Source organism: Pholis gunnellus (assembly GCF_910591455.1).
Source record: "Pholis gunnellus genome assembly, chromosome: 12".
Lineage (NCBI taxonomy): Eukaryota > Metazoa > Chordata > Actinopteri > Perciformes > Pholidae > Pholis > Pholis gunnellus.
Genome location: NC_136539.1, coordinates 7677280 through 7692867, shown reverse-complemented (window position 1 = coordinate 7692867; position 15588 = coordinate 7677280). Strand labels below are relative to the sequence as shown.

Here is a 15588-nt window from a genome sequence, read left to right as displayed (position 1 = left end):
CACTGTCTGTTTCTCAGTTACCGAACATCATGAAAAAGTACAAGTATTATGCATATATCATTCTGTATTTTTCCAACACATCTCATACTTGTCCATCCAGTATTTACTGTAAGTTGTGGTGATGTTAATGAGTGTGGCATGAGTATTTTATCAGTTTCAGTGGAGTATTCTTTTAAAAGCTCTGTTAAAGGAGCCCAGTATACTACTGTAAAATACTGAGGTGTCTTTCCCAGGAGTGAGCCGTGATCCGTTACACCACTAATATTTACATATATACACACCACTGATATGAATGGCATACCACCCTGATTCAACGGTATAGATTACTAATATGAACTTTCAAGCGGCACCTGCCTTCAGGAAATGGTGTGCCGTTGGAAAAGTACTGGCATACCACTCTAGGGATAGGTATCACTGAACAACAGTAGCATACCATCGGCCACTTTTCGATCTCGGCGTGACTCCCTCAGACACTGAATTAAAATAGTCAAGAACAGTGTAATAGAACTGCATCACAGTCTAGCTTGTTAACAAGTCTTATACACATTTATAGTTCATTTGAACTGCATGAACTCACACATGAATGAAAACAATAAGGAGAGAGAACACCTTGAAAGAGGAGTTGACTGCAGCGTCTGGCAGGTATCCTTAATCTCTGATGACGAGTGACTGTAAAACAAACAAAATAAAAACTTTAGAAACACAATGTTCTGAACTTCTGGGAATTTCTATGACATCAGGATATAAACACACTTAAAAGAAGCTTTGGGTGTGCAACTGTGGGTTCGCATGTGCCTCACATGTGTTAACATATCAGTGCAAGTCTTTGCAAAAAGCTAATACAACAATACCATACAGTTTAAATCAACAGACATGCCTATGTGATGAGCTGATTACGTTAGGGGAAGAAATTAAGCTCAGACAATGGACCACAATGGACTAACGTTCAACACTAAAATTAGTTTGATCTGGTTTTAATGTTGCTCCTGTGATAACACACACTAACCTTACTGTTAGCGTTACCTCAACTGTTCATCGTCTTGAACACACCTCAGCGATTTCTGGTCCCCTCTCCCTTTTAATAATCGTCCCGTTTGCATTCCTATAGTCGGTTCAATAATAGCACAAGTAAACACAAGTTAGGTTACTAACGTTACATCTTAACACTAATTGGTGATTAACTTTACTTATGTTACTTTAAGTTGCTATGCTGTTAGCAAGCTAACCTTTCTAAGGCTAATTGAGCTCGAGCTAGCTAATGTCACAGAGCTAGCTCCACCAATATTAGCAACCTAACGAAACAGAACAAGTAAAACATTATCTGAGATGTTAGCAGTTTAATAATCATGAAGAAAAAACAATACTGGAGACTTTGAATTTCGGATGATAAGCGTAAGTTACTTCGGCTCCTCGGTTGATCTCCACATGGCTGTGAATGATGAACTGAAGCTTTGCTCCAAAGTCACGTTCGAGAGCAGTCGCTCACGTCTTTTCACTCAAAAATTACTTTTAGGCAATGAGCAGTTTGAATAATAAAAATATTCTATCGACATAAGGGACACATTAACCTACAACAGACAGTATGATGTAACTTAGATTGAACTTGTATCGAGAAGCGTATTACCACCACTTCACAGAAAATACTGTATTATGCTGATAAATTACAGTAGTCTGCTGTTATGGTTAATTGACGGCATTGAATGTTAATTTACATGCGAGTGATGAACATTTAACTGTATGTTACAGTTATTATGAAATACTGTAAAATACCATGTTAATAAATCCTCCGTAAATTTACAGCAATTAATTACAGTGTGAGTGTGTGTTGTTGCAGTGTAATGTTCCCGTTATCCTGACAGACAGCCAGACAGGAAGAAGAATTTCTGCTCGCCAAGCAGAGAGCAGGAGGAGGCCCTCAGCATGCAGACAGTGTCCATGCTGCAGGGACGACCAGGTGAGACATTCTCATTCTTGTTCTTTCAAATTGTTCACAAGATAATCCTCCGGACCAAGAGTGTTTTACAGTTTACTAAATAGCAAAGACATAGTATAGATAGAGTATATTGTCAAGACTGAATGTTATGGGACACAGTCTGAACCCACTGTACAGGTCTATTGCACTGCAGCCTCAACCTCCAGCTACAACCATCGCCCTGCACCTCCAACTCCACCTGAAGAATCTGCCAGACAACTGTAGCTCCATCTACAGCCTCCTCCATCAACCTGCACCGCTGCCTCCTGTTGCCATGTGAAGACCTAAGAGTGGAACAGCAGGGACCAGAGACACACTGGTAAATAGAAGCTTTCAGATAACATGCAACAACATAACTGAGTAATAATCACATCTCTGGACTGATAAAGTAAAGCTGTCTTTCTGTTTACATTCTGACAGGTGTCTCAGAAGTATTTCCATTCGCTGACTGACTGTGATGCTGAACTCCATGGACCAGAGAGAGCTCTTCTTCCTCCCACTAGTCTGAACTCAAGGTAGTGTTGGTCAGGCTGATGTATAGCAGTGTGATGGATTAGTGTCTCAGTATCTAGCCATGTATTTTAACTTCATGTGGTCTTTAGAAATAATAAATCCTGTTGAAGTTATTCAGTTAAAAAAAGGATGTTACATGTTTGAGTGATCCTCTTGGAATAATAGCTGACGTTGAATCTCTTCATTAAAGGAAAGACCTCAAATGTTAGAAAGTCTGTTTTCTGAATGTAAACACTCCTTTAATTGACTCTGAGTGTAATGTTTTTTTTAATGGAGGTTTGGTGATGCATGGTGTTTTAATACAACACATTTTCACTGTGGTTTTCTCCAGACGCTGTTGGACTTCACACGTCCAGATCTACCAGGAGCTGATCGAGGGCCGCCAGGACAATTCCTTCTATGACAAGAGTCGTGTTCCAGAGATGCTTATTCCTCCACCAACTCCTGCTCCTCCTCTAAACTGAGAACGCTCCTCCCTGTCTCTGTTCCCCAACACCAGCTTCTCCCCGAGCATGTTAATGGAGATCTGAAAGCAGAGACTGTCCAACAAGCTACCTAAAAAATAATTTTCTCTGTTTCTGTGTACCTGTAAGCCTTTGCACTGATGTTCATAAATTCCATCATTGTCTGCAGTCATCAGATCAGTCTTGTTTGTGTCCACGGGAATTCACATGTAACAGATGAATCACATTTCCTCGTCACACTTTTATTATTATTATTTTGTATCTTTTTTATTTTAGTTTGCCAGCAGACACCTTTACTTACTTGTAATGTTTTGATAAGTCATCTTTTATGAACGGCTATGAACTATATAATAACATGCTTGTGTTTCTCTCATTTAAAAGAAATCATCCAGTCTGACGTTAGAAAAGTTAGTAAGTCACCAATAAAGGGCTGACTTTCTCAATTTCTAATATGCCATCAGTAAAATGTTTCAGTCAACTGCAATTATAAATTCAAACACATCATTAATAATTAATTTTTATATTAATCAATCAATTATGCAGACGCCCTGCAGCCCTTTTCTTTCTTTGAAGTGAAAAAAGCATCCAATATACACATATAGGTGTTTATTTTACGACACTTTGTGATTTTTTCTGTAGATTTCTCCGAAAATCTTTTTTTCTCTTTTTAAATAAAAAGAATGTCAATCTCTTAGATATTATGCAGCCTGAAAATAATCACCAAATTTGGAGATACATGGACACAGACAGTATCAGAAATGTAGCTATTCAGCTTGACAGCAGCTCCTCTCAAGAACAGCAGACACCTTATTTATATTTTGTTAACTATGTTATATTTTCCACTAATTCGCTGCTTCTTTTTCTCGTCATCGGAACACTTTCCACCAAATTTCGTTTCAAAATAAAACTTTGAATACCTTTAAGGCATATTTTGTCGAGGTTGCGGGTTGAGTTAACGTAAGCTTCAATGATTTCAATCACAGCAGCTCCTCTCATAAACAGCAGACAGTTTAATGAGCGAAGCGTTCAAGCACTAGGCACTAGGTGGCAGAAACTCCATTCTTTTACAGTCCATCAGACACTAAGCAGTAACACAGGTAACAGCTGTTGTGATTGGCTATCAACAGTCAAGTGCTTGTGTTACAACCAACAAAAACAATCTAAATATGTATTTTGTTATGCTTCTTTTCCCTGTCTTTTTTAACACTCTTAATCAAAGTGCCCTTCAAAATAAAACTTTAAATACCTTTTAGGCAGACTCTGTGCTCTGTACTGGGCGAAATTAAAGGCTGATTCTCATGAATATATTTGTAGAACATATACAATCCTTTCTTTTATTGAATAAACACCTCAGTCATCATATTGTAACCGGTATGTGCAATGCATCTCTAATTTAGCCTGTAATAAAACTTGAAGCCTGCAGATATAAATGTCCACTGTAAAACATTCACACTGCATGCACCAACAGGAATCTCTCTGTCTCCTGAAACAGAAACTCTCATCTGGTCAGGAAAGCATATTTGGGATGCTGTATGATAAATTTGAGATGCTTTATATTCATAATCGTCTTCATTCAGCTGCTGTGATTGGAATCTTTGAAGCTTCCATTAACTTCACCTTCATTGAATATTACTTTGAAAAATATGGTGTGATTCATTTCAACTGCATTAAAAGCGGTAATAGTGTCATTCAATCAAAAACAACGGTTAACCTTACAAAGTGTGAGTTTGAGACCTACCTCGGCCGGGTGTTTGGCCAAGTTAATCAGTGCAAAAGTTCAGGCCACTGAACAGTATCCAGTTCCTACAACAGAAAAAGAGTTGATGCGTTTTCTTGGCCTTGTTGGCTGTTATAGGAGTTTTTGTAGAAAAAGCTGTAGCACCACTCACTGATTTGCTTAAGGGTAAGGCTAAATTTGTCTGGTCACTGGGCTGTCAAGAAGCATTCAAACAGGTGAAAACACTCCTCTGCTCTTCTCCAGTTCTGGCTGCCCCACGCTTGGACAGGCAGTTTCAAATATAGGTGGATGCTAGCTATGGAGGTGCAGGGTCCGTCCTCATGCATGCAGATGGCCTGGGGATAGACACGCCTGTTATTTTCTTCTCAAAGAAAAGTAACTCCTGTCACTTAAATTAATCCTGGACTTGAAACATTTTGATGTGTATGTTGGTGGCAGTGGTACAGCTGTAGTTGTTTACACTGATCACAACCCCACTGACCTCCCTTAACTCGTTGCAGTGTTCCAACCAGAGGTTAATCAGGTGGTCACTCCTTTTTGCAGTCTTACTGTTTGGATATTCATCATGTAAAGAGGACCGACATCGTGGTGGTGGACGCGTCGTCCAGGGCTCCCCAGTAATAAGGGTTTACTAAGTGTTGCTCTCCTTGGTTCTCCTCTTGTCTTTTCCTAACCTCCTAAACTGCTTCCTATAGGTGCACCGGTTGATGGGGCGGGAGCCTGGTGCAAGGGATGCTGGACTGCTGGAGGGGGTCACCGGTTCACCTAAGATGCTTTTCAGATCACAACAGAATTATTGGTAAAGTATATGGACTCTGGGATTCAGACAATTTTTGTCATGTTTTGGTGTTACTGGAAAAATGTATTGTATTATAATAGTTATGATATGTTGGTACTGGGATTCCCTTCAGGACCCAGCTGTTATGGAGGGATGTGTGACCGTCCCCTCGCTGTTTACTTGTCTATGTATGTGTCTCTTTAATGCAGCAGATATCTGGAGGTGTTGATCGCTCTAGTTGGAGGCACCTGGGCCCGGGGCTCTCCGAGGATAAAGCTCCAAGATTTTGTTCCCATTAAAGCAACATCTACTTCTCTCAACACACTCAGCACTCATGCACACACCCTACACCACTGATTTGACTTACTATCACATCCCATCATTTCCCTTGTTGTTATGGGGTTTATTGCCATTCACTTTAGTTATAATGACTTACTTATTATTTGGTTTCAGTCATGCCACGCTCATTAACATCACCACAACTTACAGTAAATACTGGATGGACAAGTATGAGCATAAGCCTCTGTTGCTGTTTAATCCTTTATTTTACCAGAAACAAAAAGACTAAAGTCTAAAAAAGATTTTCATTTTCTATTGAGTAGGGCCTACTTCTTCTACCACAGGAGAGTTTGGAAAAGAAGGCAAAATAAATATTGTTTACAAATGTTTTCTCCTTTCGTCTCATTTTACAACTGGCAAATCATCTTCTTTTCTCTTGTGTTATGTTAAAGTCTGCTCCCCCAGTGTATAGTGTTTCCCTGCTGTTATAAATGGTGTTCGTTTACATTATAACCAGGTTATTATGCTGTGCTTCAGCAGGGCAGGACTCCACCCCGTATGAACTGTGCTGCACGCTTGTGCAGACCTGTGTTTGCTCCATCTATTTATCTTAGCCTGTTGCAGTGACGTGGTTGCTGTGACGTGGTTGTATGGGCGGAGAAAGAGGTGCAGCCCTTAAAGCGTGCAGTGATAAGACACGGGAGTAGCGAGCTTCTGGTTTCTGAAGACTCTTTTAAACTGTTTCTTTCCTTTTTCAAGAAACATTTTCATTCCCAGAGTTTTTGTCCGATAAGTCGAACTTCACAAAAGGTAGGCAGCAGTTTTTATTCTATTTCTTGTGTCATGAAGAGAATCTCCGTTTGTGTGTGGTCTAGCTGAAGTAAAGTACACGTGGTTGTCGTGTGAGTCTATTTAACGGTTCTGCTTGTATGTGCTTGAAGACATTTATCAATTTTACTCTCCATACTCTCTAGTACTGTCTAAGTTACATCATACTGTCTGTTGTAGGTTAATGTGTCCCTTATGTCGATAGAATATTTTTATTATTCAAACTGCTCATTGCCTAAAAGTAATTTTTGAGTGAAAAGACGTGAGCGACTGCTCTCGAACGTGACTTTGGAGCAAAGCTTCAGTTCATCATTCACAGCCATGTGGAGATCAACCGAGGAGCCGAAGTAACTTACGCTTATCATCCGAAATTCAAAGTCTCCAGTATTGTTTTTTCTTCATGATTATTAAACTGCTAACATCTCAGATAATGTTTTACTTGTTCTGTTTCGTTAGGTTGCTAATATTGGTGGAGCTAGCTCTGTGACATTAGCTAGCTCGAGCTCAATTAGCCTTAGAAAGGTTAGCTTGCTAACAGCATAGCAACTTAAAGTAACATAAGTAAAGTTAATCACCAATTAGTGTTAAGATGTAACGTTAGTAACCTAACTTGTGTTTACTTGTGCTATTATTGAACCGACTATAGGAATGCAAACGGGACGATTATTAAAAGGGAGAGGGGACCAGAAATCGCTGAGGTGTGTTCAAGACGATGAACAGTTGAGGTAACGCTAACAGTAAGGTTAGTGTGTGTTATCACAGGAGCAACATTAAAACCAGATCAAACTAATTTTAGTGTTGAACGTTAGTCCATTGTGGTCCATTGTCTGAGCTTAATTTCTTCCCCTAACGTAATCAGCTCATCACATAGGCATGTCTGTTGATTTAAACTGTATGGTATTGTTGTATTAGCTTTTTGCAAAGACTTGCACTGATATGTTAACACATGTGAGGCACATGCGAACCCACAGTTGCACACCCAAAGCTTCTTTTAAGTGTGTTTATATCCTGATGTCATAGAAATTCCCAGAAGTTCAGAACATTGTGTTTCTAAAGTTTTTATTTTGTTTGTTTTACAGTCACTCGTCATCAGAGATTAAGGATACCTGCCAGACGCTGCAGTCAACTCCTCTTTCAAGGTGTTCTCTCTCCTTATTGTTTTCATTCATGTGTGAGTTCATGCAGTTCAAATGAACTATAAATGTGTATAAGACTTGTTAACAAGCTAGACTGTGATGCAGTTCTATTACACTGTTCTTGACTATTTTAATTCAGTGTCTGAGGGAGTCACGCCGAGATCGAAAAGTGGCCGATGGTATGCTACTGTTGTTCAGTGATACCTATCCCTAGAGTGGTATGCCAGTACTTTTCCAACGGCACACCATTTCCTGAAGGCAGGTGCCGCTTGAAAGTTCATATTAGTAATCTATACCGTTGAATCAGGGTGGTATGCCATTCATATCAGTGGTGTGTATATATGTAAATATTAGTGGTGTAACGGATCACGGCTCACTCCTGGGAAAGACACCTCAGTATTTTACAGTAGTATACTGGGCTCCTTTAACAGTGCTTTTAAAAGAATACTCCACTGAAACTGATAAAATACTCATGCCACACTCATTAACATCACCACAACTTACAGTAAATACTGGATGGACAAGTATGAGATGTGTTGGAAAAATACAGAATGATATATACATAATACTTGTACTTTTTCATGATGTTCGGTAACTGAGAAACAGACAGTGCAGCTGTCTCATTATAGCCGTGACCTTGCGGTCCACAGGATGTCTGTGAAGACAGATAACATTGAAGTTTGTTTCAAAGGTTGACTGGTTCAACGTGGTACCAACCCTCAGCATACTTTGTTATGAAGCTTGTTTATCACTGTGTATAAAGAACAGAAACTCAGAGACAGATCACATTTTCTTTTCATTTTCTATTGAGTAGGGCCTACTTCTTCTACCACAGGAGACTTTGGAAAAGAAGAAAAAAAAACTGAATAGCAGAAATAGGATATTGTTTACAAATGTTTTCTCCTTTCGTCTCATTTTACAACTGGCAAATCATCTTCTTTTCTCTTGTGTTATGTTGAAGTCTGTTCCCCAAGTGTATAGTGTTTCCCTGCTGCTATAAATGGTGTTTGTTTACATTATAACCATGTTATTATGCTGTGCTTCAGCAGGGCAGGACTACACCCCCTATGAACTGCGCTGCACGCTTCCTGTGTTTTATAACTTGTTGCTGTCAATGACTCACAGTTTGCGAGAGAGAAAAAGGGAGTGCACATCTGTGCAGCCCTTACAGCTGGCAGAGAGAAGACACGGGAAGTAGCGAGCTTTTGGTTTCTGAAGACTCTTTTAAACTGTTTGTTTCAACTTTCCTTTTTAAAGAAACATTTTCATTCCCAGAGTTTTTGTCCGATAAGTCGAACTTCACAAAAGGTAGGCGGCAGTTTTTATTCTATTTCTTGTGTCATGAAGAGACTCTCCGTTTGTGTGAGGTCTAGTTGAAGTAAAGTAAACGTGGTTGTCGTGTGAGTCTATTTAACGGTTCTGCTTGTATGTGCTTGAAGACATTTATCAATTTTACTCATCATACTCAGTACTGTTTGAATAGTTTTCAGTCACCGAGAGAAGTTATTTATGCAAACAATAACGTAGCTTAACTTGTTGATTACACACACACACACACACACACACACACACACACACACACACACACACACACACACACACACACACACCTACAAAACACCATCACGCACACACACAACACAACAAAACACTGATAGAATTAAAAGGTACGACATAAGAAGTTTTCTTTGTACCAGCAGTATATTCTTATATCCTGCTATATGAAATATTGTCAGCCAGCTCTTAGCTTTGAGTGCAGAGGATATAGAGAATATGAACGAGGAAACAGGATGTGTTCAGTCTTCTTTTGACTTTGTCTACATTTTGTAGAGCAACTTTACATGTTTCCCCCCGCGTGACCTGAGAGTTTTGTATTGTGCTGTGTAGTTACATAAAGCCTATTCACTTTCCATTCTGGGTGACAGAATATAAGTGAATTCCACAGGAGGGAACAAACAAATCAACTTTAAGCATCATGTCACCTCTCAGTCAAACTTCCTGTTCAGCATCTTGTGTGTTATCTTTTTTCTCATTGCAGACCATGGACCAGCTGAATTCAGGGATGGGACAACACTGTAAGTAGCTTTCAAGTAACCCGGATTACATCCTTAACCCTTACATACTGTTAGGGTCAAATTTGACCCGTTTTGACATTTGACAGCAGTAAAAATACCCTAAACTAAAAATGTTATACTTTTGTACAGGTGCTACAAGTTTTTGTACACTGAGGCTGTTTTGGGTCAAATTTGAGCCGTATCTATTTAGATGGATTATAAAGGTACCTCAGTGACTGACATCATGGCAGCAAGATTCAGTGTGCAACAGGCCCTCCATCTGTTCTTCCAACATCAGGAGGTTGATAGTGTCAGAGCAGGAAGACAACGTGGTGGAAAACTCTTATTACTGACTGATTATTGACTAGTTTATAATAAGCATTTTATTATATAATGTTTTGTACTCTAAGTGGTAAATGTTGAATTAATATTGATAATCATGATTTCTTATGATATAGCAGTGAGGACAACGTTTGATGGTTGCAATGATTAAATATGGTTATATTATAACTGTTCCAGAATGTTCATGCCATTTCCAAATTCAGTAAAATATATTTAAGTCATTATGGCTTTTATGTTTTTATGTGCTATGTAAAATAGGACACGATAATGTGTAATAGTAGATGTTTTTGTCCAAAAACGAATGTTGTAAACTTAGAAAATACACTCTCCCTGCTCTCTGAAACATTTATTAAGGATTAATCATACATTTATTAATGAGTCATAGGCTATTTAGACATTCTAAATAGATCTGTAGTTTAAAAATGTGGTATAGACACTTACTATGAGGGAATCCTTGGTCTGGGTCAAAATTGACCCGAACCATACTGTGAAGGCATCCAATATGAACAGTATGTAAAGGTTAAGCATATTTTATCTATGAATGAGTTTCAGATTTTTATAAAATCAAACCAGTGCATTAGACAAGATGAGGGTGCTTTTAAGAATAATAGTTCAGAAAGGAGGAGATACTTGTCAGCGCTGAAGGTAAAGATTAGCTGGTACCATTCCTGTATACGGCCCTACTCTGCACTGCACAGACTGTGAGCGAGCCTCAACTTTGCGTCTGGCTTCAAACAAGTCAGAGGTTCAAGTTTGCCTTTTCTATCAATTGTCGTTCATTTTTTGAATTATTATTTGATTATTATTAATATTTACAGGTCCACCAACAGTGTACGCGGATGGTGGCAGTGTTGTTGAAGACAGAGAAATCACAAATGTGAACAACATCAACTGTAACTTTGTAACAGGGGGTGATCCAGGACCTAGTCAGACTGGTAAACTTTCATATTTCTTTGTTTAGCTCATTTACAACTCCATTTAGGTTTGAACCTTTTGAACACTTAATGGCAACATTTGAACTGAGCATGTATTTTTTCTTCCTTCAGGAAATGCTGCTGGACAGTTTCCCCAAGCAGATATCACTGCAACTGGGGGCAGTGTGATTTCCAAGGGTAAAATATCTAATGTTAAAGGTGATGTCAATATCTCAGTGAACACGTCCCGAGGTGGTGCAGGTAACATTTGACCAACTCATTACTATCGATCTGTTACATATTTTTTCTTTTGGGGCATTTCATAAAGTCCTAACACTGCTTTCCTTTCAGGAAGAGCAGCTGGAACACCACCCTCCTCTCAGGTACAGTGACACACACACACACACACACAGTGGTAGAAACCCTCACACAGTAATATACACGTTGATGGGTTAGTTTGTTTTTTCTAATTACCCATAGTGGGACAAACCAAGAACGTTTCATAAATACTTTGTATAGCAGCCTCGTATCACTCTTGCTGAAACGCACAGGACACGTTTAACATTTTGAAAACATTGGTTCATCCGTTTGTTGCTGTGTTTCACTCGTTTTGAGCAAAGCTGCTACTGATCCAATCTGCTAAGTGAGCTGAGCTAAACAAAACTCATCCCATCCAACACATTTCTATACTCACTTATCCTGTTGAGGGAAGCTTATCTTAACATAAAGGGGCAGGGAGGGGACAGCATACTGATCAGGTCGCCAGCGACAGAGCAAAGAGACACATTCACACTCACAGACATTTAGAAGACAGGTGATCTCCACATGCACCGCTTCAACACATGCTGACACATACAGGTGGAGTCCAAGACTTTGTTCCACATCTGCAAAAAGTTAAATTTCCCAAAAGCAAATGAAAACCTCATTCATTTAGGATTGTTAAACAAAACCTGCTCTCTTTCACAGGTCCCCGATTCATCGGTCCCCGATGTGGTACCCATGGAGCAATAAGTGGAACTCGACTGCCTGAAGGCGGATGACTTCTTCATTCTGCAGTCCTGAAAGAGCCTGGTGTTCTCCAGACCTATCCACAGCTCATTGAAATCACAGAACAATGTTGCTAAACAATATTGGAAGTACAATGTGCTAGCTAATAATGTAATTGATAAAGAGGCTGTATTTTTTTAATGGTTGTGAAGATATGTTTAGTGACAGGATTTATCTTGTCTGTGTGCTTGATTTTGTACTTCTGGTATTGTTATCTCATGGAAATAAAGCAGATTGAGGAGAAATTCCAGACTGAAGGCCTCATCTAGTATCTGTCAGTTGTAAATGTTGATTCATTCTGACTGGATTCTCCCACACGAATGGTCCATTCATTGGTTTAAAGCAGGCTGCTGCACATAATATACCAAGCCATGATTAAAGGTTCTGTTTTTTAATTTTTGGGTTTGCCATGTTAATGAAATTTACAATGCATTTAACACAGTTTGTTACCAGTAAAAAGGATTAAATGTAATGACCATTTGAGCTGCTGGGCCCCTGTGAACACCTGTTCCTCACACAGGTACGCAGCGTGGACAGGTTTTCTCTGCTTAAACGTTAGACCCCAGATTTGCAGTTGTAGCCTTATTAAAAACAAAAATTAAGGAATATGCAACATGTAATCATAAAATTAAAAGAGTGTCGGTGTTAGACCTAACCCCTAACCAACACAACAGTTGATATTGTGCTTTATTGCTGCACATTATGAAGATTTAATATCATTATCATTCATTTTATATATATATATATAATACTAGCCTATAATGATAACAGTAGAGCAGTGATTTAAACTGATTCATGGGCATTTGGGGTGTTTTTTTAACTAAGTAGATGAATTGAGCTGAGTCCAGTATCCTAATAAAAGTGTGAATCATTACAGTAAAAAGGACCGTGTCCTACATTATTCATAACAGTTTATTATCCGTATGTTTCCTGTGTGACCCCCGGGGTGGAGGTGTGTTCATGCAGAGCCGATTATCACTTCACTTTGAGGGATCTGAAAGTCTCGATGGTAAAACACACAGAACACAATGTAGCTAAACTAGTGTTCAAAGTGTTCAAATCTCACATCTTCCATGATGGAAGTTGGTTTTGTCGCTTTCGTCAGCCTCTGAGGCTTTACTTCTTGTCAGGAAGGAAGAAGTCCGCAGTAGAAGTGATGATTTGCAATAAATTGTTGAGCTAAACTTGAGAAAATACTTTTCTTGACCGCTGGAGTTGTTGTTTATGTTGAAATGATGATTTCAAATAATCGACGTACCTTCAGAAAAACCCTCGACGTCCACTTTGTATCTGTGTCTCGCATCACATGTCACCTCTGTAATCTAATGTTTTATCCAACCAGCCTGAGATCAAGTCCATAGATATCAATGTATACATCTGACAGCGTCCTCAGTCACATTGTCTGCTGTGTTCTTACAGCCTGTATATTATTAGATATGGATATGTTAATGGTGCTCTGCTGCATGTCCCTGCAATAATTATGTAGAATATAAACGTGAATGTCTTTTTTAATATTTATGCGTCTGAATGATCATATAATACTTATTACAATAATAATAATTCATCATTTTGTAATCAAGCTGTTGGTTTAGACTGCTGACATATTTTGTATTACTATTTAACCATCACTCTTAATTAACATGTTACATGTCGTTAAATAACATGGTAACTGTCGTGGAAAATAATCTTTTTAACCTCCCGGTGAGAAATAATCGAGATGAGAAAACTCTTAAAATATAAAAACATATTTATTTAACAGACACTAATGATAATTCAGCTGAATGGATAGAGCTCTTACCCCACAGATGGTTCGGAGGTCTAACAACAAGGAATAGACAAAAACAGAGTATATGCACGTTATCTCGTCTCCTCCCTTCACCCCCCCTTCGCAGATGTCGTCCTCCTCTGTCTGCCGCTGCACAGACCAAGGCCGGTTCCCAGCTTTTTCGTGGGAAGAGGGTTAGGTGGTGAAATAACACTACAGCAAGTCAGAAATGCTAAAATACGGATGAACTCATTTATCGTTAGGTTTTAAATGAGCCTGGTTGGCCTCATCTACATATATGCAGGTTTAAGCGATACAAGTTATACCTAAAAGAACGATATGATAAATTTCCACAACAGTAACAAAGGTAAGTCTTTTAGTATGTAGCTTGTATAAGTCCAATGACACTCTATGAACTCATGTACAAGCAACATCTTCATCTTTATTCATTAATCATATACAAGTTGCATTTAAACCTATGCAAAATATTTGTCTTGTGTTGTTGATGGGAACGTGGAGGTAGCAGGTATATAAAGATGCACAGAGGGCAGGAAGAGGCGGTAAACTTTGTATCTGGTTCCCTCAACAGGTTAATGTGACCATGACTACATGTGCTTTATACAGATCTATCTCTACACGGAGCAAAGTGGACATTCAGTCCAAGTCCTCCCTTGTATTCATGACTTTCTATTTAACAATCATGGCCCCCGATGAGTCTTCAACTGGTTCTTAGAAATATCTAAAAACTTGCATTACAAATATGTATTGTCTTATTGTAAATAAAGTGCTGCTTAAGCCATCAGGATAATCTGAAAGATGCTATAAAATATGAACCACTAAAAAAATTGTATTGGGCAGATTCATTATTTACCAAGAAATGCAGTTTGATTTTAGACCTCATGTTTTAGGTGTTATCAGCCAAAATATGAAGTGCTTTAAAATGACCACATGGTGGTGCTATCCCATCAAAACTCACTTGTTCCCTTGTTCATGGCCTAACTGTCCAATAAATGTCATTAGTCTGTTCTTCTTTGAAAACAATATCCTGGTAACAAACAGGACCAAATCGCCTACATGTGCTTTATATGTGTTTACTATTGTGTCTATACAATGCGTGTCTCTGATACAGCTGATAAATCAGGCCTAATACAGGTTTAGGATGGAATATATAGTATTTAATCACATTGATCATTTTTCAGAGAAAAGAAAATCAAGAACATTGCCGCTGAAAAATAATGTTTAAATATTGACATAATTCAGCAACAATCAAGCTCTGCCTATATACATTGTAAAATAAATGATTTCAGTTATAACATCAGAGGTGATGGCATAGTGAGCTGGCACAAAGCAGAGTCGTCATACATGCTGATGTCACTAATATCTAGTGTGAGGGGGTTTTCTGTGCTCTTGTGCTGTCTGTGTTCTGGGACACAGAGACTTTTTCTTTCAAGAGATCATTTGTTGTTCTCTATCGTAGTGAGATTACTGTGGTGGGTTAGTTGTCACTGCTTCTAGCTGCCATGTTAAAAAGGCCAGCACCACTACAGCACGACCTGTTTTTTTTTTTTTAATTCCACCACTAAACAGTTCAACCACTTACCTGCTGAAAAAGATCTGCAGAGCATCCAGAACAAAAACCCTTTTTGCATCTTAACAGCAGAATTGATAGCTCACTTTACGATGAGCCATCGAGTGTGCAGATATTAAAGTCATTAAAAGGGTCCCTCAATTCAAATGAATGCCTTATCATTCCTTCAT

The 15588-nt window shown here is 38.8% G+C and overlaps 1 protein-coding gene across 2 annotated transcripts; it reads left to right on the top strand.

Moving 5' to 3' along the window:
- Positions 1-6415: 6415 nt before the first annotated feature.
- LOC306704517 (uncharacterized protein) lies at positions 6416-12315 on the top strand. Of its 2 annotated transcripts, XM_079170903.1 has the most exons (8): positions 6416-6554; positions 7219-7314; positions 7652-9016; positions 9747-9783; positions 10923-11039; positions 11151-11279; positions 11370-11401; positions 11985-12315. In XM_079170903.1, exons 4-8 carry the CDS (start codon positions 9750-9752, stop codon positions 12027-12029), a joined length of 357 nt encoding a protein of 118 aa, XP_079027029.1. In that variant the 5' UTR covers positions 6416-6554; positions 7219-7314; positions 7652-9016; positions 9747-9749; the 3' UTR covers positions 12030-12315. The 2 variants fall into 2 exon arrangements, with proteins under 2 accessions (XP_079027029.1, XP_079027030.1); XM_079170904.1 differs by lacking the exons at positions 7219-7314; positions 7652-9016 and having other exon boundaries at positions 6422-6554.
- The last annotated feature ends 3273 nt before the right edge of the window (positions 12316-15588 follow it).